General features: G+C 38.3%; 1 protein-coding gene across 5 annotated transcripts; it reads left to right on the top strand.

Moving 5' to 3' along the window:
- Positions 1-11,442: 11,442 nt before the first annotated feature.
- On the top strand, positions 11,443-24,612 carry sepsecs (Sep (O-phosphoserine) tRNA:Sec (selenocysteine) tRNA synthase). Of its 5 annotated transcripts, none has more exons than XM_032582071.1 (12): positions 11,443-11,519; positions 13,038-13,153; positions 13,221-13,375; positions 14,169-14,287; positions 14,535-14,693; positions 14,880-15,033; positions 15,175-15,277; positions 16,322-16,451; positions 17,274-17,365; positions 21,328-21,421; positions 21,575-21,677; positions 23,071-24,612. In XM_032582071.1, exons 2-12 carry the CDS (start codon positions 13,040-13,042, stop codon positions 23,315-23,317), a joined length of 1,470 nt encoding a protein of 489 aa, XP_032437962.1. In that variant the 5' UTR covers positions 11,443-11,519; positions 13,038-13,039; the 3' UTR covers positions 23,318-24,612. The 5 variants fall into 5 exon arrangements, with proteins under 5 accessions (XP_032437962.1, XP_032437958.1, XP_032437959.1 ...); XM_032582067.1 differs by having other exon boundaries at positions 11,446-11,798; XM_032582068.1 differs by having other exon boundaries at positions 11,446-11,798; positions 13,035-13,153.
- Positions 24,613-24,792: the final 180 nt, after the last annotated feature.

Below are 24,792 nucleotides of genomic sequence, written 5' to 3'. Positions count from 1 at the left end.
ATAATGCACACCTGGTTCTCTTTAATGAGGTTTACGTAAAAACTTTGCCCACTTCATTTAGCTGTAAAAACAATCAGTCCATCTATCTCTAAATCTTTAGGGATCTCTGCATTGTAGACGCTTCACAGGAATTGAGCCCCAAAAAAAGGCAATTAAATTTCTGGCATTTTATTGTGAGCCTGATTTCAATAATAGTTTTAATTAAATAGATTTTGTAGCTGTAAAAAAGTGTGCATTATTTCAAGAGCCTTTTTGTTAGATTTTGTTTTTCCAAGTCTGTTTGGTTGAGTGGGTAATAAAATGTAGAGTTTGGCGCCATCTAGTGTCCAAAGTGCCACCTTGCGGCCTCTGGTTAATGATGACGAAACGGCTACCCGCATTCCAGTGTATGGCAAGCTAGTTCGTAAATATTCCGATATGTAAAATGAATGACAGCTTTAATGCTGGATTTTCAGTTTGCCGCTACGCTGCTGTAGTTGGACTTTGGCTGAAACTAGTTCACTGTTATCTTGCTGTATTTCAAAAACAGAAGAGTCACTGGTTGGCAAAAAAAAAAAGTGTTCTTAATAAGCTTGTTAAGGTTGTTTATCTAGACAGACACTGCTTAATCTAATTCGTGTGAGCAAATCTGCAAATTGTGCAGAGCAGTCAAGACCTTGAGAGTAGGACCTGTTGGTCACATCAAGGGTTTCAAATATGTACACAGACTGCTTGCCATACACAGTCCGCCCACCAGTAAGTTGGAAAACTCTTGTGTCTTACGGCGTTTTCCTTTCTTAGTTTGTGTTTTTCCCTAGAACAATGTCTCATGCTTTTCCAACTAAATGCATTTCCTTTGTCTCATTGTTGTCACTTGAAATAACCAAGAAGCAGAATGTCGTGCCGGTACAACCTTCGTTTTGATTTCTAAATGTTGTGAGGAAGATTAAAGGAGGCATTTCCACAGTAGGGTGGTGGTGTTTACCTTCGCCTGTGGGTCTTTGGCATCATCTTAGTCTTTGCTCCACCAAGCCTCACAAAGCTGGTAGGCAAGATAAGAGAGAAAATATGAAGCCCCTCATAGATGAGTGAAAAGTGTTGTTACAGAAAGTCAAATCCACCACCCTTAGACATACCTAGACAAACACTGCTTATTCTAGATATATAGATTCTAGTTTCGTATACATAGGGGAGGAATGTCAGTAAATTGAATTTGGGATCTCTTCAAATATGCTGAATTTTTCAGTTCAGCATTTATTCTACTGACAGATTTATGCTAAAGGACATTCTGTGAAAATCAACTTGATATTAAAAATTAAATATCCCCTCAACAAACTTTATCACGCCAGCCCGAAACAAATCTCTGATCTTTCCTCGGAAGTTTGTTTGACTCTCCCCAAGTAGTTTTCCTTTTCTTTGCCAGTAATACCAGTATCAAGGCTTCTTCTTTGCATTTCACTGGAAACTCTATCTGCCCGTGTCAACCCATGCCACACACTGAGACAGATCATTGGAGATATTGACACAGGCAGATTACGCCTAAAATACACTCGCTGTGTTTCCTTGGGACAGACAAGTTGCTCTTCGCAATTTTTTATTTACATTTTTTTGGATCAAATATACCAACATTTTCTTTGCCTTTGGATATCCTCTAAAAGAGAAGATTTCACTGTGAGTGTGATTTTTAAAAATCAACAATGTTTCAAGGTGCTGCGGCGATTGAAGTGTATTTAATTACTACTTCTGTTCAAATTTAGGCTATTTTTTCAATAAGAAAAATGCAATTGTACCTTACATAATTAAAAATAATTGTATAATATCAAACTACAGCAGAGGAAGCACATGGGACAGGAGACGTTGTTAGAAGATAAATCAAAAACTAGGAGATCAAAGAATCTGATGGATGTTTTCTTTCACGACAAGTCCAAACTGCATTTGATTTACTCCGTTCTAGTCAAAATATACCCACATAAAAAACTCCATTGACAGCTCATTAATCATTTGATTTATAAAGTACACAAGAAGTAAATGTTCCTGTTCTAAAATCTATGCTGCTATACACATCTGCACATATACTCATACACATCCTATTGTCTATTAATTGTGTTGATATCACGCATAATCTAACGTGGATTCTATAGTTGCAGTTCATTCCTGCACTGAATTATCACAATCTGCGGACCTTATTGATTAAATATTTCAGGTGAATTTTCCAAAGTACTCATTAAGATTCAGCAAACATAATGGCAGCTATTTATAATTATTTGTGCAACACCAACTGATCACTTCGGAGAATAAAATAAAAACCCCACTGGAGAACTCCGAGTGCTTTTGTGCCTTTAGATTTGTTCCAGGAGTAGCTTTGTTTTTCTGCTTATGTTCTGCTGCCCCAGGCTGTTTCTTAATAGCAGGGCAGGGCAGTGCAGTAATTAAAGGGGCACATAGTTGCAGCAATATTTTTAGTAGAATATATCAGCTGCAGTCATCATCAGAGACAAATCAATAAACGTCTAATGTGGCATAATATGACAAAGAAAACTATTTCTGCCTATTTCTGACTGTTCACACTAGTAAAACAGAACCGCTACAAAAATATTTAAGCCAATTGTAAATGTGATAGACCAACACAAACCGATGAAATGGTGAAGTCAGGAAAACAATACATGGTTTTCTATATTTTTCATATCTAAACAGTAATCTGTGACGTCTCTTTCTCTTTACAACAGCCTTTCATTGATATTACAGTTGCAGTTCTTCTGTGTTTTGTGTTTAGAGACTGAAATTTCTTTTCCTCTCTTGTTTGCAAAACATCTCAAACTCAGTCAGATTGGACAAAAAGCATCTGTGAACTTCAGTTTTCAAGCTTCTTAATTCTATCTAATCTTTAACCACACCAATCTATGACTGTGATTCAATCTAAACCATGCCATTTTAATACTGGTTGTACCTCAAGGTCTTGCTGTAAGGTGAACCTTGTATTTAGCTTCATTGATCTTCTTTAACCTGAAGCTTCCTTGTCTGTGATAATGAAAGGCATCTCTCACAGCATGATGCTGCCACTGCCAATTGTTAACCCATGCATGTTGTTTTCTGTGTCTCTCACACCTGAGCTGTGACCTCTGCAGCTCCTCCAGAGTTACCTTAAGCCTGGTGGCTGCTCCTGCTCTACTTTTCAAAGCGTTTGAATGTCTCACTTTTTTTTTTTTTATCTTTGTGTGTCTGTTTAATCTAAATTATTGGATCTTTTCTGATCATTTTCACACTCATAAAAAGTGAACATACTGTATGTGGCATGTAAATCCACATTCAATAATAAACTGGGTTATGTTACAATTTGTTTGCTGAATGATAAATATATTTAAAAAATACTACAATGATTTATTTTTTCTCACTTGACAGAAAGTACTTGAAATTTAGTATTTCCTAATCTTAGTCCTGAAATCTTTTTCTTTCTCTCTCTCTCTCTCCCACACACTCACCAGCTTGATCTTAATGGGTGAGTTACAGGCTTCTGCAGATCCTGGTGACGAGATGCGAGTTAGCTCATTCCTTTGAATGTGTAGGAGTGAGGATGCATCTAATAACATACAGGACAGTTTGCCTCCAAGATGAGAGATAGGAAAAAGAAACCCTTCCAAGGTGGTGAGATAAGTTTTGGAAAGAAAAGTTGTCTGAAAGATGACTCAAAAAAACCAAAAACACAAAACCCCCCCACAAATGCAGGGATTCAACGTTTATTTCTATGACTGAGAAGAAGAAGCTGGTTTAACTTGTTTTACTTCAGGAAATGGAAAGTGACCTATATTCAGAACAGAGAGCTTCATAAGAAACAACTCACACATCATCACTGAGACCCCTAATAAAAGAATCTGAATTATTACTGCTGCAACAAATAAATTAACTATGAACATGCATCCGAGATTATTAAGTGAGGAATTTGCCTAAGGACACTTTTACATACATCATGTCATGAACGCTCTGTGGTTTGTTCAACAATAGATTCATTCTGTTTCTGTTTCATGCTACTAGAAAGCATAATAATACTTGCAAGGCTAATAACTTTTACGTTTTGTTTTCCTCAAATACTACAAACTAAAATAAATTACAAACCAGTCTTGAAGCTGCGGTAATAATTTCAATAAAGGTCTGAGGGAGGAAAAATCCATAGAAGTTATTTTCCCTCCAACTCCCTAATCATCATGAACATGTTGTAGTTTTTCAAAACTTCCACAGTAAACGTTCCCGCCTCACCAGGATTCCTCATAAGTGCATGAGTCAGTCGCGGAGTCTGCTGGGACTTTCCCCGTATTCGGCGAGGGCCTGTTCAGGACCTAGCAGTCGTTTCTGGATCATCTGCCAGGAGTTAATGAACTCCACGTGCTGACGGTGATGAGGTCAAAGGGCACAGAGGGGGCGGCTTGGTCAGCCAGACTGCACTCGGGCGGACTTTAGTCTGCTTGTCGCTGCAGGGAGTTGTTGCGCGCTTGACTCAGCAAAGTCTCAGAGGAAGCTGCAAGCCAAGTCATGCATGCTGGTTTGATCTTGCTACAAGCCTGGCAGCAGAGAGACTCGTTGGAGTCAGACTTTGGCTACGATGTAAGAGAGTCAGCTCAAAATGTCTCAGACGGAGGCAAGTCACCATCCAGAACTGCTCAGTTTAGTTGTTTCTGGTTGTGTTTTTTTTCTTTACTCAGGTCTCGGCGGACCTGCTGTGACTCACAGCCGGAGGCCTGTGTTCATCTGGTTTGTAGCTTCTGCACATGTGGCTCTGTGATTCAGCCTGAGCGATGTCTGAAAGTGGAGCTTACATTAGCAACACGGGGAGAATGTTGTATCAAAAATAACCATTCAAGTTTTCTCACATTCACACAGTGATTTGGAAGCCGCCAGATGTGGAGAAAACAAGTGAGTCAACTCTAAAACACAGACAAGTCAGGATTTTATTAAACTAAATATATAAATTGAATTAAAGGGAAGGCTGTTCAACATTTCAGAAAGCCTCCGTTAATTTCTTTTAAACAGAAAAGTAAATGTGTACTATGTTTCCTCAAGCTATATTTTTACAGGTTTATTATTAATAACAGGTTTGTTATTTTGCGTTAACAAATCAGGTTTCAGTTAGATTATATTAAACAGAATTGAGATGGGAAAGTACCTGAATAAATAAAAATGAACTTTTAACTATATACTAATATGCTTGTTCTGATGTCATGTTCTGCAAACCAATGCTAGTCTATGCTAAAATTCTACAAAAATCATACAAAATTATTCAAATATTTACCTGAATATTAAATTGTAATTATATAGGAGCATGCTTTCACACACACACACCCCCCACACACACACCCACACACACACACCCCCACGCACACACACCCACACACCCCCCACGCACACGCACACGCGCACACACATATGTGTATATGTAATGCATACAGAATAATTAAATCAGCTACATTTTATTGGATGTATTTGAATTAAAATATTGTAAATTAATTGAATTAATACGTTTCAGATGAACAGAACTGTGCTGAAATTAATAAAAATAAATAAATAAGGATGAATTTAACTGAATGAAATATGAAGAATTATTTAAATACATAAAATTAATTTTAATTAAATTAAAGTCTTCTATATTTGTGGAAGTCAATTTTTAAAATGTATGCTTTACAATTCAGCTCTACATAGAAGTATTGCAATGTTAAATTTAAAAGTTGGGTATTTTGTCATATTAGAACAATTAAGTTATTTGGCCAAAAGCAGCAAATTACAAGATACAAGATCCCATTTTGTGAGTTGAGTAAAAAGTTTATAGTAACACAAGTGTAGCATTTAGGCTGAGGGAAAAACAACAACCTGAAATGGAAAGTAAAAATAAAAGGTAATCATGTCCTAGCTGTCTGATAAAAATGTCTTGTTTATTTAGGTGTGTGTAGAGAATTGAGTTTGACTCTTTCTTGTAGCGTGTTTTAAATATTTAGATACGTGTGGACGTGCACCATGTATTTAATTTGAAACGAGCCTTTTCATGCTGAATAAAACAAGCTTCTGTTAAATTCCTACAACTTTCTAATGTGACAAAAAGATCACTCCCAACAACTGAACTCTTAGCATCTAAGTTTAGCAGGATGGCATTTAAAATAAACACATTCAAGCAACATTGATGACAATGCAAAGGGAAATACTGAAATATTTAACATTGTAGTAACAAATTGAACGTTTAGCCAATAAGGTGTGAAATTCTAAAATGCAAGCATGACCTGAATATTTTAAAGCAACTCAGGAACATGCACCTGGTAAAAAATGTACTTCCATATTGGCAGCCTAAACTAAACTAAACTAAACTAAACTAAACTAAACTAAACTAAACTAAACTAAACTAAACTAAACTAAACTAAACTAAACTAAGAAAACAAAAAGCTGAATCGTCTGTCACTTGTTGTGAGTGACTTTGAATCGATGTTTTAATCCAGTAATTAATTTATTCTTACTCTTTCTTCTGCCGTGGTTTTCCAACTACTTTGTCTTACCTGTCAGAAAGATAAGCCTGAACCTTCAATGCGCCTCTTGGTTGGAGTGATACGTGATGCCGTCCACCGTTACAAGCTGTAGCTTGTAAATGTTTCCGGGAAAAAATAAAGAACTCAAACCATAAAAAGTGCTTATTATTCCGTCATTTCTTTTAAGGATTTAAATTGTCCCAAGTGTCTTTTCAGAGCGACTAATTTTCAACGTAGCACCTCTAATACTTGTTTTCTAAAAAAAAAAAAACTGACTTTTTTTTATTAAGCAAAAACACAAAGCCACATTGTGCAATAATGAGACTTAATTCTGCAATGCTCAAATGTGGAGAGGTCAAGTTGAAACTTGGGATTTTCTCTCAATTTACACAGTTTGAAGGCGTCAGTGAAGGTTTGAGCTCTTGGTGGAGAAACCATGGTGACCAAAACTAAAAAGTCTTGAGAAAACAAATTGTTGCTCACAAGGAGTCGAGGGAGGTATACATATGAAGTTAGCACAGGATTTTAGGACTGGAAGGACTGGAGTCACGCAGAAGAAACCATGAATGGTCGGGGAATATATGAGAGACTACAAAGATCCTGAATTGAAAAATGTTGATTCAGACCAAATCCAAAAATTGCTCTCAAATAGGAGATTCACCAGAACTCTTCAACAGGACCAGACTGTGAGATTGTAAACCAAGAAAAGCTGCTGCAATAAAGATGCTATCAAGCTAGACTGACACATGCTGGAAGCTATATTCAGTAATAAATATATTGCTTATGTTACGAACACGTCCCACTTTGTAAGACATGTTGGTGGGAGCACGGTGCTGTGGGAATGCTTCAGCTCAGCTGATACTGAGAATATCCTCAGATCAGAATGATGTCAGGCAGTAGCATAGCTGGATCTGGGTGGCTTTGTCTTCAAACATGATAAAGGATAATCCCTCTGAAATAAATATCCCTCTGTTTAACGAATTTCTGTTAAAATTCTCCTTTGCTCTGTTTAACTAGGGGAAATGTTTTATTCATGAACATTTTACTATTTCACATATTTTTTATTTTTAGACCACAAGGTTGTGTGAAAAGTCACAGTCACCGTTTGCTCACCATGTGGTGATCATGTTTTGGATGGCCATCACCCTAATTCTGGTCTAGACGGGGGTTTTGAATCATTCTGAGTCATTTACTATCAAGCCCAGCCTGCTTGATTTTTTTCTCCCATTTATTAATATGCTTTTTATTAGTTATTTTGCGCGCCAGAGTTCTGGTGAACAGGGAATTTTGGATTTGTGTTTACGGAACAATGTACCTGTGAAATTAGTTAGAAATGCCGGGGGAACTTTTCGCTCCTGACAGGTTTCAAATGCTTTCTTTTTTCTCTCTCTCTCTCTCTCTTGCTTTTTTTTTTTCTTCTGTATTTTGTCCTCTCAAGTAATGGTCCTTCTTGACCAATGGGGTTTCTTGACAGCGCCCCTTTTTTTTTTCTTTTTCACCCTTTGCCGGAAGCCTCCACATGGCATAAAGCACACCTCCTCCCAGCTCTGCGCAGTCAGTGCCGCAGTCGCTCAGCTGACACCGCCTGCCAGGCGGAGGACAGGCGGTCCAGCATGTCTGCTTTGCGCTTCCACACAAGGATTTAGGACTTTAGGAGAGCACTGATGCGGGAGTTCTCTTGAATCAACAGGCTGATGCCTTACTAATCCATGCGCGCAGGTGGGAATAACTTTCAATTCAGAACTTTTTTTTTTTTTTTGCGAAAATTGGGAGTGTATTTTGCTGTTTCTTTTTTTTTTTATTCAACTTAAAATGATCCGCATTATAAATAAAATCTTTGGATTATACTCCAGGCGGCGCGTAAAATCATGAAGATGGAGTAAACTTGGTCTCGCCAAGCTTCAGATTTGACGTGGATCTCGTTGTTCCTGGCTCGCCACCTTTTTTTTTTCTTTTTTTTTTTTGTTTGTTTACGTCGCTCTAAAATGTCGCTCAGTTTGAACTCTCCTGATTTGATTTGATTTTTCCCACCTGGATGAAGATGAATCTGGATCCTTTAGGGGGGAAACTTTCAGCGCTTTGCTTCTCCTTGTCGTGGGTCCCGAAGGAAGGCAAGATGTTGGCATAGCTGTTGAACTCTGAGGCCTGCTATGCCAACAACTTGCCATCTTTCTCTCCCCTTTGCAGCCAAACCCCAGAAGATTTTCTGGCTGAAGGTGTAGCCAGAACCAGCCCTGTCGGTTTACGCCACCGTGTAATACTGCAGACTGTATCATATGAATTTGAAAGAATTTTGTTTTAGTTTAATATTATCGCAAATTGCAGCCACATTTGAATAAGAATTGAAGAATTAGTTTGTTAAATTAAGCCATACAGAAATGAGTGTCCCAGAATCTATCTGTCTGTCTGTCTGTCTCTAAGTGTAATGTCAACATATCACAGAATAAAGTCATTTGTTTCTATCTGCCAGTTCAAGATAATAAGAGGTAGCAACTTTTTTTTTTTTTACTTTATCTTAACCTAAAATCTTATCTTGACACAACATTTCCCCTCCACCTCCCAATGAATAGTTATATACAAATAATTTAAAAAAAAAAGTTTGTTGTTGTTTTTTTTGTTGTTATTGTTCTTTTATTTATTTATTTTTTTCTGGTACCAGAGAGTGTTAAACTTAGAGTGCCACACCTAAAGCTATAAAATAATAATAATTTTTTTCTTGCTTAGGCAAAATATGAAATTTAGACCCAATTAAAATGTCAAAATGATGAAATAGGGCTAACATGTGCTAAAGGTTACCTGATATACTGTATGCTGAGCCTTTTGTTTCAATGGATTTTACTATTGAATCAAAGCTCAAATTACATGTTTTCCTAATAGATGAAAACCCCGAAGGAACCACTGCTGCCATTAACACATCAGATTGTTTTTAAACAGAATCCTCCTGGGTCATTGCTTCTGTGACTTTGTATGTCTGCTTTGTCTTGTCGATCTTCCACTTCGAAGCAGGTTCTGCTGGAGTTTTCTTCGTTTTGAAAGGGAGTTTTCCTTTCCAGAGTCACCACATGCATGCTTGGTAAACAGAATTGATGCAAAGTTACCAAGTTGATGCTATCAATTATCCACTGTCACTATGAGTTATTTCATGTTTAAGTCTCTGTTAAAGTCCTTTTGTTTGGGCTTTTGAATCTAATAGAGTATGTGACCCTAATAGATTCCAAGCATTTTGTGTGGCATTGTATTTTGTGTTGTTTTATATGGTATTCATGTATACAGCATTCATTGTTTTTTTTTGTGTGTGTGTTTTTTGTTGTTGTTTTTTGGAGGCATAAGGGTTAAATTGCTGTGCACCTTTAATGTGTTTTTCAAAAAATGTGCATGTGAAAATTTTTTGCCTCCTCATCAGACAGACATGTTTAAGTATATTTGAAAGATTTCTGTATTTGTGGTCGAATTTACATGTAGGATTGATTTCAGACTTTTGTGAATAAGACAATAGACTATTCAGTGGAGGAAACAATCGCATCATTAAACAAATTACTCAATACAAATTAGCGTTCAACCAACCACAACAGTAAAATCCTGCTGTTACATCAACATAAACAAACTGTATTGATGTTCTTCGCTCTTTTAGGCTTGTAAGCACATATTTGTGGGTACAAATGTTTACTTTTACTAAACAATTCTTGACCCAAGGAATAATAGGTACAATTCTCTGCTAAAAAAACAACAACATTGTTGCTTAGAATAGATTCGTACAATAGGTAGGGATTTAAAAAGTCAAAATTTCAATTTTAAAAGGCTAATGAGTGGTTGGTCTGAAACTGACATTAAAAGATGAATGTGAACATCCATTGGTGTGTTATGACCTGTCATTTGACAATTGTAGATGTTGTTAAGGAACTAAAAGAATGATGTCGTATTAATCTATCAAAAGTTAAAATATATTTTATTTTATTTTTTTTAACTGGATGTGTGAAACAGAAAGAGAATACTGAAATATCCAGAGATGGCATGTTCAATGTTAACCAGAAAAAGAACAGAAGAGTTGTCAAGAGAATCTTTTCTCTAAATTTAACATGGCTGCACAACCTTTGCAAAGTTGCATCTGGATGAACAACAAGACTTTGGGAATCTTGTACTTTTTTCGCAAATTAGATCAGTTTGGCCACACTTTCCAGTGCAATGAGAAACCAGGTTGATTTGTACAGGACATTTTAGTAACAGGGCAATTTAAAGTGCTTTACACAATGAGAAAAAAAAACAATAAAACAACAAACAACAGTGGCAAAATAAAGCAAAGTGATGAAAAGTTCAATAACTGACTACAATTTATGATGCTCCAGTTACTATTAATTGAAGTCAACTCTAAATAAGTTTTTAGTCTTGATTTAAAGGACTAAATCAGTGTTTCAACACAGACAGCCAAATGCTCTCAGTGTTGAAACACTGGTGAAAGGGTGATGATTCTGTCTTGTTTTTCAGCCACAGAACCTGGGCATCTTGCAGCCTCTGAGTCCACTAAATCCCTTGTACAACCAAAGTATTCTAAAATAATATAAAGCAGCCTGACAGCTAACTCTGAAATAGCCCAGTCAATATACAGGTTTCAAATTTGAAAATTCTGTCAAGACCTTCGGACTAATAAATCTGTGTTTATATAATTTCATCATAGGATTTAGATAGTTTTTACCATGACTGACAACTGTCCCATCTCTTGTTCTGAGTGTAGTTTTCTTGTTTTAAAATGCGACGTTTTCATTACTATCTGTAATGAAAACGTCGCATTTTAAAACAAGAAAATGGGTCAAAATATGAATCTATTTCTAAAAAATAAAAAAATTTAAAAAAACTATTTTTAAAAGTAAAAATGTGACGAGGACAATTTCAGGAAAATACAAATTTAAAGCCGCAATTAAAACTGCAGTTTTATTTTCTGCTCTGACAGACAAACTTTGATCACGTGATCTGCGCGCTGAAGTCACGTGACAGCCGGTCGTAGTTCAGCGCTCTGCTTTCTGTCTTCAACCTTCATCCGCCACGGTACAAGTTACACATGTTCCTCTGCAGCCTGAGGTTGTGAGGAGGTTTGTTTCACAACAAGGTTTGTCTCAAGAGGGTTTTCAGGGGGAAGAAGCGATAAGGCGAGGGCCATTGCTAGAGTGTGACCAACGTGAGGATTCACGGGGGAGACATTAGCTTAGCAAACACCGGGTGTCAGCACTGCTGCTGACCCAAACATGAGGCAGCCGTCTGCCAGACTGTAACCAGACGTGAGACACCTCTGTTAAGGATACGCTTGGTCTGCATGCACAACTGCGGGTAAGTTGCTCAAAGCGGCGTGTGTTGTTACCTTGAAAAGCTACGTGAAGCAGAAAAGGTGGAAGTAAAATGAACGATTTTCAATCATTTTTCTGCAAAATCTAAAGAGTGCCGATTTCCTTAATTTTGGGAGATTGGTGATCGGCCGATACTTGCATGTGAAGCAGATTTTATCGACCTCAGCAAAGGTCTAAAAATCTTCTGCTCTCCCATGAGAGAGGTTTGACTGACAGACCCATCCACCGGGTCACGTCTGCAAGCCTACGCAGTCAGCAATAGTCACCACATTGTTGCCTACTCGGCAACATTTCAAACAAAAAAAGAGAAAGAAATTGCCGTTGGCCAGAATTTTAATCGGCAGATCAGGCTTTTTAAAGATCGGTAATCAGCGATCGACCAGAAAACTGCAATCAGTGAGTGCACACTGATGCTCTTTAAAAAAAACAACAACTATTTAGTTATTTTTGGTCATTTGTTATTCTTCGTGAACTACAAAAGAGTCAGTGTCACAATTTGTATATATATATATATTAAAAAAAAACACTACTAAAACATGATACACAAATCTCTTCGAATTATGAGCCAGATGGCCCCTTACTATAAAGATGTCCTATATAGATGATGGATAGATTAGCTCCAATGAAGAATTTGAAGTGGTACATTGTATTTTTTTATACTCCTTTTATAGAAAAACATTACATTATGATTCTAAGACTTCAGGTAACCACACCCCATTGCTTTTTATACTGTGTGGAGAAAGCCATTAGCAGCCGCCACATTCGTAAATATCTTTGATTTGATTGATTTGAACTCTCCCAGAACTTCATTGATTAATCGTGACTGTTTGTTGCAAGAAAGTAATTATTAGAGCAAATTAAACTTACTGGTTCTGAAAACAAGTGTTTTTGCATTGATGTCTTAAGGTGTCTGTTGCTATTAGACACTTTATCGTCAGACATACCCGACCTGTTTCGACGCCATGCGTACGTCTTCATCACAGGTGTCACATTTATTGTTGTTGTTTTTTTGGGGATAAAAGTATTTTTGCAGCTTTGTGGTTAAACCAAAACCTGCACTGTCTGAGCAAGTGAATGTAGCTGTAAAGACGAAGGCCAGTGATTTCTTAGTATGTAGGCAAAGTTTTATTAGAGAAAACATCAGTTTTGTGCGTCATACAAAATAGAAAAGAAAACCAAGATATAAAATGGTGAGACTGATGTCAGGTCATGTGTTCAGCAGGGATGAACAGCGAAAACGTCACCCTCTGCGAGAAAACCGTCTCGTCCTCCTACATCCGCCAGGGCTCTCAGGCTCGCCGTGGCCACGAACAGCTCATCAGACATTTACTGGACCAGGTTGGGTTAGATACATCTGCTTTGCTTTGGTGCAGATGTATCGTCTTCTCACATTGCGTTTTTACAGGGTAAGTGTCCGGAGGAGGGATGGAGCGAAAGCACCGTAGAGCTCTTCCTTAACGAGCTGGCCGTGATGGACAGCAACAACTTCCTGGGCAACTGCGGTGTCGGAGAGAGGGAGGGCCGCGTGGCGTCCAGCCTGGTGGCCAGGAGACATTACAGGTTCAGATCGCTTTCATAACGGGCCAAACGTTCATCTTGAGAATGATTGTTGTGGATATTTGGGAGATGTGAGGTGAAGATGGTTTTGAGTACAGTTTTTCTTGCTCATTGGTCGTTATTTTGATACAGCAGTAATGAAAAATCCTGCATTTTTCAGCTCATTCTATGTCCTTGCTGAAGTGTCATTAAAAAGGGTGAGGAGTGTAAAGACCCAGCTGTCTCAAATTAGTCCTCCCTAGGTCACCAGATGTGTATTTTGATGTTAATTTAATGTTTTTCTGATCCCTGACAGAAAATATTTCAAAATAAATACCCCAATCTTACTATTCTTCAAAACTGATGCCTCGTGACATTTTCTTTGTATATTTATGTATGTTTTCATAGTGATAAAAAGTCTCATCAAGCGTGCAGATATATTGCTTTGACATTTTTAAAGTTTAGATTTGATTTAAGTGTGTACTTCGTAGGTTACAGCCATGACATTTTGCGTGATTCTCTGTGTGATTGCGGCGTCATATGAATGCGGTCAGTGTGTGGTGTTAAGTAAACCCAGTTTGTATTAATCGTAGCCTTCAGTCTGGTGTCACTGATGTGTAATGTTATTGTAAAATATAAGTTTCCCTTTTCCCTAATTTCTCAGTGTGTGTGAAGTCTTTTTGTTGGGAGTTAAACTTTTTTTTCTATCGATAATTGCCGCTTTCTCTCCAAATCTCACTCCGGAACAGAGCAGCACCTCTGCAGCAGGATAAGTTTTAGTGAATTTAACCTTCCCGCCGCTGATGTTTTTGTTTAGGCTGATCCATGGCATCGGTCGGTCGGGTGACATCGCTGCCGTTCAGCCCAAAGCTGCGGGATCCAGTCTGCTCAACAAGCTCACAAACTCTGTTGTTCTGGACATCTTGAAGATTTCAGGTGAGAGTGCTGCAGGTTCATTGAAAAATGTCAGCTTGTGAGATAAAACATTTAATAAGAAAAAAACAGTAGCGTTTTAAAAAAACAAAATGTTGCATAGACTACCCATAATGGGGTTTTTTTTCTAACCTTATAAATAAAGCATAAACACTTTTGCCACTGTGATGATAATAAGAAAAACTCCAGTGTGCAACAAAGTCTAAAAATGTCTTTGGTATGAAAGGTCTCATCTTACTCTCTATTCCAGGTGTTCGCAGTGTGGCAAGCTGCTTCGTTGTTCCCATGGCAACAGGAATGAGCCTGACTCTGTGCTTCCTGACCCTCCGTCACCGCAGACCCAAGGCCCGCTACATCATCTGGCCTCGCATCGACCAGAAGTCATGTTTCAAATCCATGATCACAGCAGGTCAGCGTTCAAAATCCACGGCAACCTGACCTCCTTTTAATGAATGAGTCCTTTTGAAAAGTTCCCATTTACTTTACAGAGTATCTTTGATTTCGGTTTCCCCTAGTTATTTTTAAGCCCTGCTTCTACTCCACCTCTATCTTAGAACAGAGTTCCTCTCTAATGACAAACAGTTCCTGTTTTCAGGATTTGAACCCGTAGTTGTGGAGAACGTCGTGGAGGGAGATGAGCTGCGAACGGACCTAGAAGCGATTCAACGCAAGATCGATGACCTTGGAGCAGAAAACATCCTGTGCGTTCATTCGACAACGTCTTGCTTCGCTCCACGGGTCCCCGACAGGTTAATGGAAGATTTTACCGTACTCTCAAACTTCTGCAGCATTTTTGTGACAAAGCATATCCAACTTTTTAGTTTTTTTTCAGAGTGTGAATAACGAAAGCTGCTGCTTGTTTTACGTTTTTGTCTCGTTCCGTCTTCCAGGCTTGAAGAACTGGCCACTATGTGTGCCAAACATGACATCCCTCACATCGTTAACAATGCATATGGAGTGCAGTCGTCCAAATGCATGCATCTTATACAGCAGGTATCAGCAGCTAAGACTTGACTGGAGTAAAGCAGTTGGTAGTTTAAATACATTTGCATGAATTTTATATCAATTCTGGGGCTTTAAGGATCTGCTTGAATTGTTGTTTTTTTTAATGAGCAGTCATGATGCAGTAAACCAAATGAATATATTTTCTTTAGTGTAATTTTTACTGTGTTTTCCCTAATCTACACAGTGGGAAATACAACAATAACTTCCACCTTAAAAGAATTTGGAAGTATGTCCTCCACCTTTATAACTCCATCTTCTTTATTCATTGCACCACAACTGCCACCTACGTGCTTGACAATTGGTACAGTAATCATGTGCAATATTCAAGGTTTGAAAGTCATAATTTCGGTCTTCTAGATCTTCTTCCTGTTTAATTACTCCATATTTCCCTTGTCTGAGGATAATTCTTTTCTCCAAAAGCCGTTGGACTTGTCCATGGTGATGTGAATCTCATTCTACCTGGTGTAGTCACACTGGAGTTCCTGCTTCTTCCAGTTCACTATAGACTCCAGTCCTTGCCGTCTCCTGCGTTGATCCTGATCATCCTAATCAAATTATCTTCACCTCAAGATGCTACCTCTAGTCAGATGGCTGGAAATCTGAAAGAGATACAAATGCACATCAAAATAGATTTTGAAATTAATAAAGCAAAACTTTTGGGAATTTAAGGATTATTCTTAAAAGATCAGAGAAGCCAGTGATGCACATGAATTCTACAAATCCTGCTATGAAGAGCGGTCAAATATTCAGCCAGAGTTATGCCAGGAGTTGTTAGTGGCGACAGAAAGTGTGTAGTTGGGATGTGTTATATATTTTAATCTGTGTGTGTAATCCAGAATTTTTTTTATACATAGTGTTTGTTGTGTCATCATTGGTCATTGCAAAAATAACCCCCTCAAATGCCCAAATCTTTTAGATTAATTTGTATGTGTTTATGTAAACATCTGACAGTCATGGAACTTTTGAGCTCCACCGTTTCTAATTAGAAAGATGCATCGTTTTTGTGTCCTAAATGTCTCCTGTTTTTAACAGGGGGCTCGTGTGGGAAGAATCGATGCCTTTGTTCAGAGCTTGGACAAGAACTTCATGGTTCCAGTAGGTGGAGCCATAATCGCAGGTTTTGATGAGTCTTTTGTGCAGGAGATAAGCAAGATGTACCCAGGTGAGCAACAAACCTATCATATCTGAATCAGACTGGCCTTACAGAAACAGCTGATAAAACGGTGTTCATTCCAGAAGCTTTTTCTTTAAAAAGATGGGACTTTCCCCTTTCTCTGTTATGACTGAAGTTTACTAGAGCATGTATCTACATGCTCTAGTTTTCTTGATAAAGCCAACTTTCACATGAAATCTAGTTTTCTTTTTTTTCCTCAAATTTTCTCTCCTTTAAATCTTTCTTTTCAGGCTGGTGATCTATAGAAACTGAAGGGGTTTCTATAAGCCAATAAAAATCAGCTTCTCCGACTCTTTTGACGAAACATAATTGTTTCTCCTGGACAGTAAATATAGAACATCGTACAGATTTAAACCTTTGGAATCTTTCTGAGTGAACAATTAAATAAAAATCAAGAATCTGATCTGGCTTGCTCAGCCAGCATTTTATATTTGACACCTTTTTGAAAGTTTATTCTACATATTTTTTTTCTTTGTCTATAGAAGATGGTAAAATCTCACACCTTGATCCTCTATGGCAGCTGATTCCCATTTTTCTGGTGGGAGGTTCATTCTGTTTTCTTGCCATAATGTTGAAAAAAACATATACTGTAACTCATTCACAGGCAAGATGAATGATTGGTATAAAAATAACTTATTTTCTATTTATGTTATGTTGAAAGATATTTAATAAATAAGATATGAAATAAAGTCTTTTTCCTTTTTAGTATTTGGCATGCCAGTCATGAATCTGAACTGATTATGGGAAGATTTTGTTTTCTAGTTTGTTTTAACTGCCCCACAAAATCTCCTTTGGTGTTCCTACGTCCAGGTAGAGCGTCGGCTTCACCTTCCCTCGATGTCCTCATTACCCTTCTCACTCTGGGATCCAACGGCTACAAGAGGTACCTATCGGAGAGAAAGGTGAGAACAGACACTACCCTTTCTAAAGCTAAAAATAGCATGGCTTCTTCTTGTGTCAAGGTGGGATTTCTGCTAAGTATTTTCAGCAACAGTGCTTTGTTTTTTTCCACGTTTTACCATGTTAAAACCACAAACGTGTAGATCTCCCGAGTTTTCTTAAAGGAAGTTAGTGAACAAACATCCTAAATCCCATTTCATGTCTTGTCCTGAAGCTTAGTTTCCAATGGTTATGGTGGTTTTTAGTGTGCTGACAAGACACTATTTGTGTTCAAGGCCAAACACTGCAGGAGGAAAAAAATTAATCTGGTCAAAGTTCACGATAACTGTAGATAAATACACAACAATCCTGGAAGCAAACCAGCTGGAGCATACAGCCAGAGCTACAATAGAAGGACTACAATCAGGGATTCCCAAGTCCCGTCCTCGAGATCTGCTATCCTTTTAACTTTTGGATACTTCCCCGTTCCAACACACCTGAATTAAATGACTGAAATCCCTCATTAGCATGTTAGCTAGCTCTACAGAGACCTGGTAAAGAGCTATTCATTTGATTCAGGTGTGCTGAAATAGAGATTCATCTAAGTTTTGCAGGATAGTAGCTCTCAGGGACTGGACTTGGGCACCTCTGGCTTAGATCACAGCATATTCATATGTTAGAATGGCCCTGTTAAAATCCAGACCTAGATCCAAGACTCTGGTGGATTTAGGTCCTCTCTGGTGGAGAAACGTGTTTTTGATTATTTGATGTCTTTATCACCTGACAAAGGTGGAAATATTTTACAAAGCAGAACAGACTAAATATTAATTCTTAGATGTGCAAAGCTGGAAGAAGAGTGTTGTTTTAATTGCAGTATAAATTGGCTTTTATAAAGTGTTGACTTAGTGGGGCTAAGTACAAAGGAATGCCACACTTTTCAGAATTTTTTTTACACAATCTTTGTAAAAGATTTAGAAATTATTTGATTACTTTATCACATGATTAAAATATATTTAAGTTTGCAGTTGAAAGATGACAAAATACAAAAAGGTTCAAGGGTTGTGAATACTTCTGCTGATGTAAATGAAATGGTAATTGGTATAAAATGATTTTTTTTTCTGATGTTAGATGTATTGTTGCCTTTTACCTAAAATGGCTTCTTCATCCTGTAGAAGGAGAGCCCAGTTCCAGCTTTGATGATGCATGTGGCTTTGGCCATCACTCTGACTGAAAGTGGGGACTCTGCTCTTGAGCAAGCACTTTGCTTTGTAGAGGGAGGGTTGTGCTGTAGAGAGATAAAATTGATCCAGAACTTTTTGAGTTGCTCACAATGCAGCATTCCCCCTCTTCAGACCGTAGGCACTGCAGCATTCCCACTCCTCCACACTGCTGTAAATGTGCTGAACAAAATCCGCCTCCCTTCAAGCTCTCAGATCTAACAAATCTGGTTAAAATGGGAATTTTGACATCGTTCCGAAGGAATATGCTTTGAAACAAATTGCAGACTACATGACGTGTTCACAGCCACAAAAAAAAAAAAAATCACGCAGAGGAGACCGTCACGACTCGGTGATTTAGGATTACATTTATATGAAACCTCCATTTGTAGTAGAAATATACAATTATGGTTAAAAATCTTGACTTGTATGAGATCATGTATCCTAACACAATTAAAAACCTCATTCATCTTTATTTCATTTGACCTTAGATGAATCACACTGAATTAAAATTGAGACTAATTTAGTTAACAAAAACTAAGCCAATGTCAGACAATCTACTTAAGTACAATATATATCAAAGGTTTCCATAAACTCATTATGGGAAGCTCATCACTTTTTTAATAATTTTTTAAAAATGATTTATTTAAAGTCTCTTTGTTTTGGTGGAATAACTATATACCATACAAAGTCAGCTGCAAACAGTAAATTGCTTGAATATATTGTGGATTTTCTCAAAATAATATAATAAAATAATACATACAGTTGAAAGCAGAAATGTACGCAGGGCAAATGAAAAGACCATTTTATTTTTCACCATCTGAAGTAAAATAAGACCAAATGTGTTTTTGGTCAGTCAGAATTACCAAAAATATTTCTATTTACTAAATGTCACAATAATGAGAAAAATAATATGCCACAGATTTATTTACTAATGACTCCAATATCAAAAGTTTACATATAATGATTATTGTCTCTTTAAACAGAAAGGGAAAACTGAGGTGATGATGGCATCATGGCTTACATCAAGGTTACATTTGAGACACATTTGTGGCTGTTATTCCTGCTTGTTTGTAGATTTAAGTCTGCTTTATTATTTTCACATAAATTGACATTTATGCTCAAGGCTGTGGATGTTTTTCCACTCCTGTGCCTACACGACTCTCTTCGATTTGGAGGATTTTTAATAAAAGTGAGAAACCATATTGTAAAACTACATTTAAAACCGTTGTTGTCCAGAAAGAGGTGGTAAATATGTGCATATTTATGGCACAATTTGTAATTTAATTAGTGGGGCGCAATGTTGTGACTAAACTTGAGAGGATGTCAAAATTCTGAACAGGAAGTGCTTTTATTTTGATATTTTTAGCCATATTGTCCATGTAAAAAAAATGCAAGATAATTCTTTGAGTAATTTGCACTTGTTTTACTCTGAATCAATGCAAAGTTATTTATTATGGTTTTCAGTTGTAGAACAATTTGTCTGTTTTAGTCATGATAAAGATTGTCTTACAGACAAAAGTGTACAGTTTGGTACAGTTTTACTTTTCGCATCGATAAACACAAAATTTAAGTCTAAGTCATCTCAATATTTCCCAATCGGTGCATTTTTAGTTAAAACGGCTTTTGTTTTTTTGCCCTCTTTTTTATTATGGTCAGGTTTTACTAAATATATTATAAAATTCTAAGTTATTTGATGCTTTGTTGTTCATCTGACGTTTTATTTGCTTAATTACGAGACACAGTGCAGACCATTTGATCTTTTTTAATTACATTCTGAAACACAAAGCCTTAAAATCGAACCTTATCTGGCCTGTCGTATGACCCGGCAGCATTAAGGCCCATCGATTTCTCCCGCTCTACCATAATGCATAATTAATGTCCAAAATAGGTTTTTCCATCGTGTCTGCAGATCCCGGAGAGTTCCTCGCATCTCTCCAGAGGGAGAGACGAGCTTTAAATAATTCAGACGTTCAGTCTTTTGAGGTTCACTTAAAGCCGCGTGTAGCATTGATTTAGGAAATGTCCGCAGCACGGTTAAGAGGCCGGCGTGTTGTTTTCATGGAGGATTTTTTCAACCCAAACACTGAGAGATTGTCTGGGCAGCCGTCACCAGCTGCGTCCCTCCTCCTCCGCCCTGGGAAAATAAAGTTGCTCTTTGTTCTTGAGGAACAAGGGTCACACGGGGACTCTTGATGCGGTTGAAGAACTGTTTGTGTTTGACTCTTGAAGGAGAAAACACACCGATTTAGCAGACACACGCCTGTGGTTGCAGACAACCTCCCCCTTTTAGAGCTTCAGCAGGGATTCCGATGCGAGCAGAAGGAAAAAAAGAAACTGCGCCCCGTTGTTGTGCAGGTTTGGTTCTCGTAACATCTGTGTCCTGAACCCATTTGGCCTGATTTAGTCCTTCAGGAGAAGCTTCACGCTCCGTGCTAAACACTCTGTCAGCATCTTTTAAACATGCTTCGTTTAAAAGCCTGCTTTCTTCCTGTCCTGCTCCTCTAATTGATCCCGGAGGTGGAAGTGTGATGCAAACAAACATCCTAGCCCGGAGGAGACGGGTGGTGGACGCTCTGGCTTTAGTGAAACCGAAAGGGGGAAAAAAACAGAAAAAACATGAACTTATTTCGGACACGAACTTAGCCCGTTGCTACTAAATTTGCTGAATTATCGAAAACAAAACTCCAAAGGCTGCTGCTGTTTAAATAAAGCCATGGTTGTTGCTATATATAGCTTCCTGATAGTCTGAATGTTTCCACCTGCAGGAGATTTATTCCTTCCTGGCTGAGGAGCTGAAGAGTCTTGCTTCTGCACACGGAGAGAGATTGCTTCACACCCCACATAATCCCATATCTCTGGGTGAGCTCAAAGTGCTGATCACGAACCAGCATGTCGTCTCCTCGCTGTCGTCCGTTTCTGCAGAATTTATGTTTCTAACCTTTCCAGTTCACCCTTTGTGTGTATGCTTGTCTGTGTGTGTGTTGGGTGTGGTACCTCTCTCCCCTCATTCAGCCATGTCTCTAGATGGTCTCCAGGCCTCCAGCAACCAGGCGGTGACTCAGCTCGGCTCCATGCTGTTCACCCGACAGGTGTCGGGAGCGAGGTATGAAAACTGGTTTGTCACCCCTTTGTCTATTTGTTTTTTGGCACTACAACCACAAACTTTGATGTAATTCAGGGTGTTTAATCTGACAGAGATTTTGGATTCAGAACCCCTTTCCTCTGATACTCCTAAGTAAAATCCACTGCGACCTTTTGTCTTCAGATTTGCCTAATTAGTAAGTAGTCGGCACATACGTATGTAACTTAATCTCGATATAAATGCAGCTCTTCTGTGAAGGCCTTTGAGGTTTGTTGGTGAACGTTAGTGAGAAAAACTACATCATGAAAACCAATATCCCACATTTTGAACATGTCCACAGAGTGATTTGTAAAAAAAAAAAAACTCTTAAGTCCCACAAAAATTATTCTTTTAGTTGGTCTATAAATTAAAAGTCCCCAAAATGCATTCATGTTTAAAGCTGTAAGGTGACAAACTGGGAGAAAACGGGGGAGTGAAAAGGAAGAGGTAGTGGAGGTTTCTAACACAGAAGTCTGAATTTTAAAACGAATTCAGGATGAGCCAAACGAATGAGGACACTGCCCTGTAGACGTCACTGATCGGGGAAAATGGATGAGCTGGAACTACTTTAGATGATTAGGCAGGCCATTCTATCGGAGGCAGCGCCTAATTTAATGGACTGTTTCTGCTTAAAGTGGAAAGATGTCCGGGAAAGAAAGCATCAACACAAACACTTCTGTTTACCAATGTCAGAGCCGGCTGCCTTTTGTCCCCTTGTCTGACCTTGAATAACAGTTTACAGTCACAGAAATGATTGAAGTTGATTGTCCGAATCAATACTTTGAGGGGAAGCTTCTTTGTTCCTTAGCAGAGTTTGGTTTAGAAGGTGAGACAAAGGGGTTAAAAGTAGCCTTTGCACTATATAAATAATTAAATGTGTGGTACACTATTTCAAAACAAAACCAAATTAAACCACTCAAAGCCTCGAATCATAACTTGTAACTAAGCATTAGCTTCGCTCATAAGGCTATTTGTGTACTGGACATGAAGCGCACATATTTGTGCTGAAATTTTCTTTTTTAATTTATGTAAAAAATAATGAATCATTTCAAAGCTTTAAGCAATTAATTTTAAATATATTCTGTGCATATATATTTTGCACAAAATATATATGCAAATATATAATAAAATAATTATATCCATCCATCAAATTCAACAAAAATAATTTGATGGGTAAATGTAAAATTATTTAGATTTAATAGGCTTTTACTAGCTGTATACAAAATAGACCAGCTTGTATTTGCTCATTTATTGCAAGAAAACACAATATTTTGAGGAAGTAACGCAAAGGAAAACAATTTCCCCCACGACCTCTAGGGGGCTCCATGTATTCCTACTTTTTGTAAAAGTTTTGATCATTTATTTGCTCTTCCGTCCTCGTTTCCAGGGTGATACCGCTGGGTAAGGAGCAGACGATAAGCGGTCACACCTTTCGTGGATTCATGTCGCACTCCGAGTCGTACCCTTGCCCGTACCTCAACGCCGCCTCGGCCGTGGGCATCACCCGAGGCGACGTGACGCTGTGCATGAAGAGGCTCGACAAATGTCTGAAAGCTTTAAAGAAACATGGGAAAACGGCGGGCAGCTGCTCCACAGAACCTCAGGCCGATCAGGAGGCGCCTGATGAAGAATGACTGAGCAGAGGAAGCTTAAACTCCCTACCTCTTATCTAGTGTGATGCTATAAGAGACTGGCACATTCTTGAATGTTTGCCTAAAAAATCAGAAAATTGATCATTTCTACAGATTTTATTTATAATTAAAGCTGTTTGCACTGTGACGTCTGAGTCGCTCCCTGTCTTGGATTAAAAAAAAAAAAATAGATTTGCGATGTGTTGTGTTGTGCGGTGTCTTCTGCAGCGAGCTGTAACGTGATCTGAATGCTGCTGTGCTGTTAACTCCATCTGAAGCCTGTTCAGTGGATTAGCTCGCTCTATTTTTAGCCTCGGTTGGAGATAATCAATGATAGGGGCCCAATCATAGATCAGCCCTGTGTTTACAGAGGGAAACCTTCACTTCACATCTAAAGAGATCAAGACGTCTTCAGGACCTCAGAGAGTTTTCCTCTCCGATTTAATTTCTGCACCGTGTTTTCCGCATCTGGGCTTCATCTTCTGCAGCTTACAAAGGCCAATCGCAGGAGATCTTTGCTTTAAAGCAAGAATAAGACATTAAAACCAGCCTCGACTTCATGTGTAATTTCAGCTCCCAGATGTTTTCCCACCTGCGCGCTCGGAAATACGTGTGCAAGCAGAGGCAGCTGCAGAACAACCCCCACCCAGCAGCCTGTGAAAGTGGGCTGGACTCGGGACGGTTATGCTGTCGTATCAGCACATTTCCACACTTCTCAGCTGTACTGAAACATGAACAAAATATAGTGGAAAAACACTGCACAGTGACAGCAGGCTGGTACAATGCAGCAGCCTGAAGAGGAGCTGGAGGGGTTGGAAAAGTTGAGGGGGTGGGGGGTCTATTTTAATGTGCTCAGTGGTGCTGCTCTTCAGCATGAAGGAAGAAAAAAAAAGTGCTTTACCTCTGTTGCTGATATCGTAGCACTGCAGCAGTGCTTGATGGAGCATGAAAGTAATCAATTTGAGATATACTACAAATATGGCACTTCTTTGATTCCCTGAAAAAGGTGAAGCATGGGGAAAGAGCTACTCCTGTGGCTACACCTTACAATCAGAGCTCCAACCTTCCTCTGGATGTTGCAATATGACAAATTGCTCCTCTGTTTACTTTTAGAACCTGCCAGGAGTTCGCTGATGATTTGCTGCACCGTCCACAGATAAAGAAAAAAAAAGCAATTGCCCAATAATCTGTTATTTTGCAAAACTATCCATCACTCTGACTTTTTCTTGCAAGGTGTATCCCAGATATATCTATATATACCTGTGCATTTAAGAAAATTTAAATATGAAAAAGCTCAAGATTTGTCACTCATTTCAGAAAGTTTGTTGTGCAGATTCATTACACATAGCATGACATGTTTCCAACCTATATTTCATGTAACTCTTTCGATTGTAACTTTGCAGGTTATTTCCTACGCAGCCATGGGGAAATCTGCTGACTTGATGCCCAGAAGACAGTTAATGACACAAAAGCTCATC

This window comes from Xiphophorus hellerii, chromosome 14 (genome assembly GCF_003331165.1).
Source record: "Xiphophorus hellerii strain 12219 chromosome 14, Xiphophorus_hellerii-4.1, whole genome shotgun sequence".
In the NCBI taxonomy this organism is placed as follows: domain Eukaryota; kingdom Metazoa; phylum Chordata; class Actinopteri; order Cyprinodontiformes; family Poeciliidae; genus Xiphophorus; species Xiphophorus hellerii.
The sequence above is the reverse complement of the archived record's forward strand: the minus strand, read 5'-3'. Positions and strand labels throughout refer to the sequence as shown.

Coding starts and splice junctions, on each gene's coding strand:
- sepsecs (XM_032582071.1), top strand. CDS start 13,040: ATGAACAGCGAAAACGTCACCCTCTGCGAGAAAACCGTCTCGTCCTCC. Junction 15,278..16,321: donor GCATGCATCTTATACAGCAG/GTATCAGCAGCT, acceptor TGTTTTTAACAG/GGGGCTCGTGTGGGAAGAAT. Junction 21,678..23,070: donor GGAGCGAGGTATGAAAACTG/GTTTGTCACCCC, acceptor CCTCGTTTCCAG/GGTGATACCGCTGGGTAAGG.